The sequence below is a fragment of the Lathyrus oleraceus genome, chromosome 2 (assembly GCF_024323335.1).
Source record: "Lathyrus oleraceus cultivar Zhongwan6 chromosome 2, CAAS_Psat_ZW6_1.0, whole genome shotgun sequence".
Lineage (NCBI taxonomy): Eukaryota > Viridiplantae > Streptophyta > Magnoliopsida > Fabales > Fabaceae > Lathyrus > Lathyrus oleraceus.
This window is the reverse complement of record NC_066580.1, coordinates 30,385,676-30,388,099: the sequence shown is the minus strand read 5'-3', so window position 1 is coordinate 30,388,099 and position 2,424 is coordinate 30,385,676. Positions and strand designations below refer to the sequence as shown.

Here is a 2,424-nt window from a genome sequence, read left to right as displayed (position 1 = left end):
AAAAATATTAACATATGAAAAATATTTTATATTAATAAATATAAAAAAAATATACTTAAATACTTTTCATTGATTATCTCCCTTATTTAAACATATGAAAAATATTTTCCATTAATAAATATATAAAAATATATAATTAATATTTTTCATTGATATACCCCTTATTTAATATTATGTTTAGTCATTGTCTAAATTATTTAAACATGTGAAAAATATTAACATATGAAAAAAAAATTATATTAATAAATATAAAAAAAATATACTTAAATACTTTTCATTGATTATCTCCCTTATTTAAACATATGAAAAATATTTTCCATTAATAAATATATAATTAATATTTTTCATTGATATGCCCCTTATTTAATATTATGTTTAGTCATTGTCTAAACTTTAATTTAATCAAAGTTTATTATTTTTATATATTTTAAAAGTTTAAAAAAAAAACTCTTTCATGGATGTAAAAACAGACTTAAAAGACATTCAAAACTATATCGATATAAATTAAAGCTGCAAATTAATTCAATAAATCAAAAATCACATAAAATAATATAGGATATATTTAAATGTGTTTTTTTTTAAACTGGCCATATCAAAATGGATTTAAGATTTTTTTTTAAACGGAAGCAAGAGCACATAATTTATTTATTTTAATATGTTTATTTTTTTAGTATGTTATGTTCATAATTACTTATTAATATAATTTAATCTATTTTTATATTTAAAATATAATATATCATCATTTGTAATATTAATTTTCAATTTATTTTACAGAAATAATATTTATTTATCCTATCTTTATTATTTAAATATTGAATAAAACTTTTATGTTAGTAGCTACACCCTAATAAATAAATAAACAAGAAAAAAAATTATTTTATTGATAATTAAAAGGCTGAAGAAACAACAAGGAAAAAGACAAGAATATGAATAGCATGATGCCTAAGGGAGAAGTTGGTCATTTGATGCTGGATGAGTTTCACCACCATCAACAATTGTTGGGACATCATCATCTTCAAAACATTGAACATTCCCATCAGTGGTTACCACCCTAATGAACTGAGGTCTCTTAAAGAGCGAAGCTGAAATATGAACGTCATTGGCAGCATTAATCTTTCCTCCGATCACTCCGCCGAATACTTGTCCTCGAGATCCAGAGAGTTGAATGGCAAAAGCGGTGCACAATGGATCATGGATAAGTTGAGGAGGAACAGTGAAACAATCAGGGTTTAAATACACTCCAGCTATGGATAACACATGAAAAGGACCATCCAGTTGAAAAGCCGGGACACGAGAATCTGGTTCGAGAAGGGTAATGTCGGAGACAAGACCGGAACCATTCATCACATCTATGTTAGCTTCATGGCGCCTGGCAAAGTTGATTATGGCTTCCACAACATCGTTTCCAGTAGGGATCTCAAGGACAACGTTCTCCATGTCAACAGCTGAGTGTTCCATTATAACCATGGGTGGTTTCTGTTGATTGTTATATCTGGAGGGGAACCAGGAGTTGTCCTCCATTGACTCTTCAGAGAACTCGCGAACCCCGCCTGAAAAATGTTGTTCAATGTTTGTGTGAGGGATTCGGTATCCACTCTCAGACCTTGGAGAATTCTCTTCTAGGAATTCGTTTCCAGAAAATAAGGAGAAAGATGAGGATGCACTTTTGTTGTATGCCATTGAAAATATTGAGGAAAAGTGTTTTGTGAAGAAGAGAATGACAATGATAGAGTAGTTATAGATTTTTTGATATTTATAACATAGTTAATAACAATTAAAAATTATATTTTTTAATTTTACAATTTATTATTCAATTTATTGTATATTTAAACTTACAAATAAAATATTTTCCGATGAATTGAATACATAGGCTTCATAATTCATAAATAAAAGCACTAAAATGCAACTTTTTGTTTTTTTCGTATGGTTATATTCAAACTTACTTAATATACATAATATAAAAAGATTAAAATACATAATTTAAAATATTTAAACTTCCAATATAAAAAAATATAAAAAAGAAATAGAAGCTTCTCTTTTCTTAAAGTACATTTTCTATATATAATATGAAATTCAGTCTTGTAAATTTATTCATGGATATCTCTTTGTCATTGTTTCGTGCTTATCCCTTTCCATTCAACTATAAAAAAAACATTTAAAATATAGATAATTATAATAAAATGCATTAAATCTAAATTAATTTAATTTATAAAAAATACAAAAAAAAATCATGAAAACCAATTTAAGATTGAACAAGTACCGACATATTATAAGATTAAGATTCATATGATTTTCCACAATTATATATATATATATATATATATATATATATATATATATATATATATATATATATATATATATATATATATATATATATATATATATATATATATATATATATATATATATATATATCATTCT

General features: G+C 24.6%; 1 protein-coding gene across 1 annotated transcript; it reads right to left on the bottom strand.

Annotated features, from left to right (window-relative positions):
• Positions 1-942: 942 nt before the first annotated feature.
• On the bottom strand, positions 943-1,680 carry LOC127121743 (AT-hook motif nuclear-localized protein 28). Its single transcript, XM_051052188.1, has one exon. The coding sequence runs from the start codon at positions 1,678-1,680 to the stop codon at positions 943-945; it is 738 nt and encodes a 245-aa protein (XP_050908145.1).
• Between the last annotated feature and the right edge of the window lie 744 nt (positions 1,681-2,424).

Excerpts from the sequence above, each read along its gene's own strand:
- LOC127121743 (XM_051052188.1), bottom strand. The coding sequence starts at position 1,680 with ATGGCATACAACAAAAGTGCATCCTCATCTTTCTCCTTATTTTCTGGA.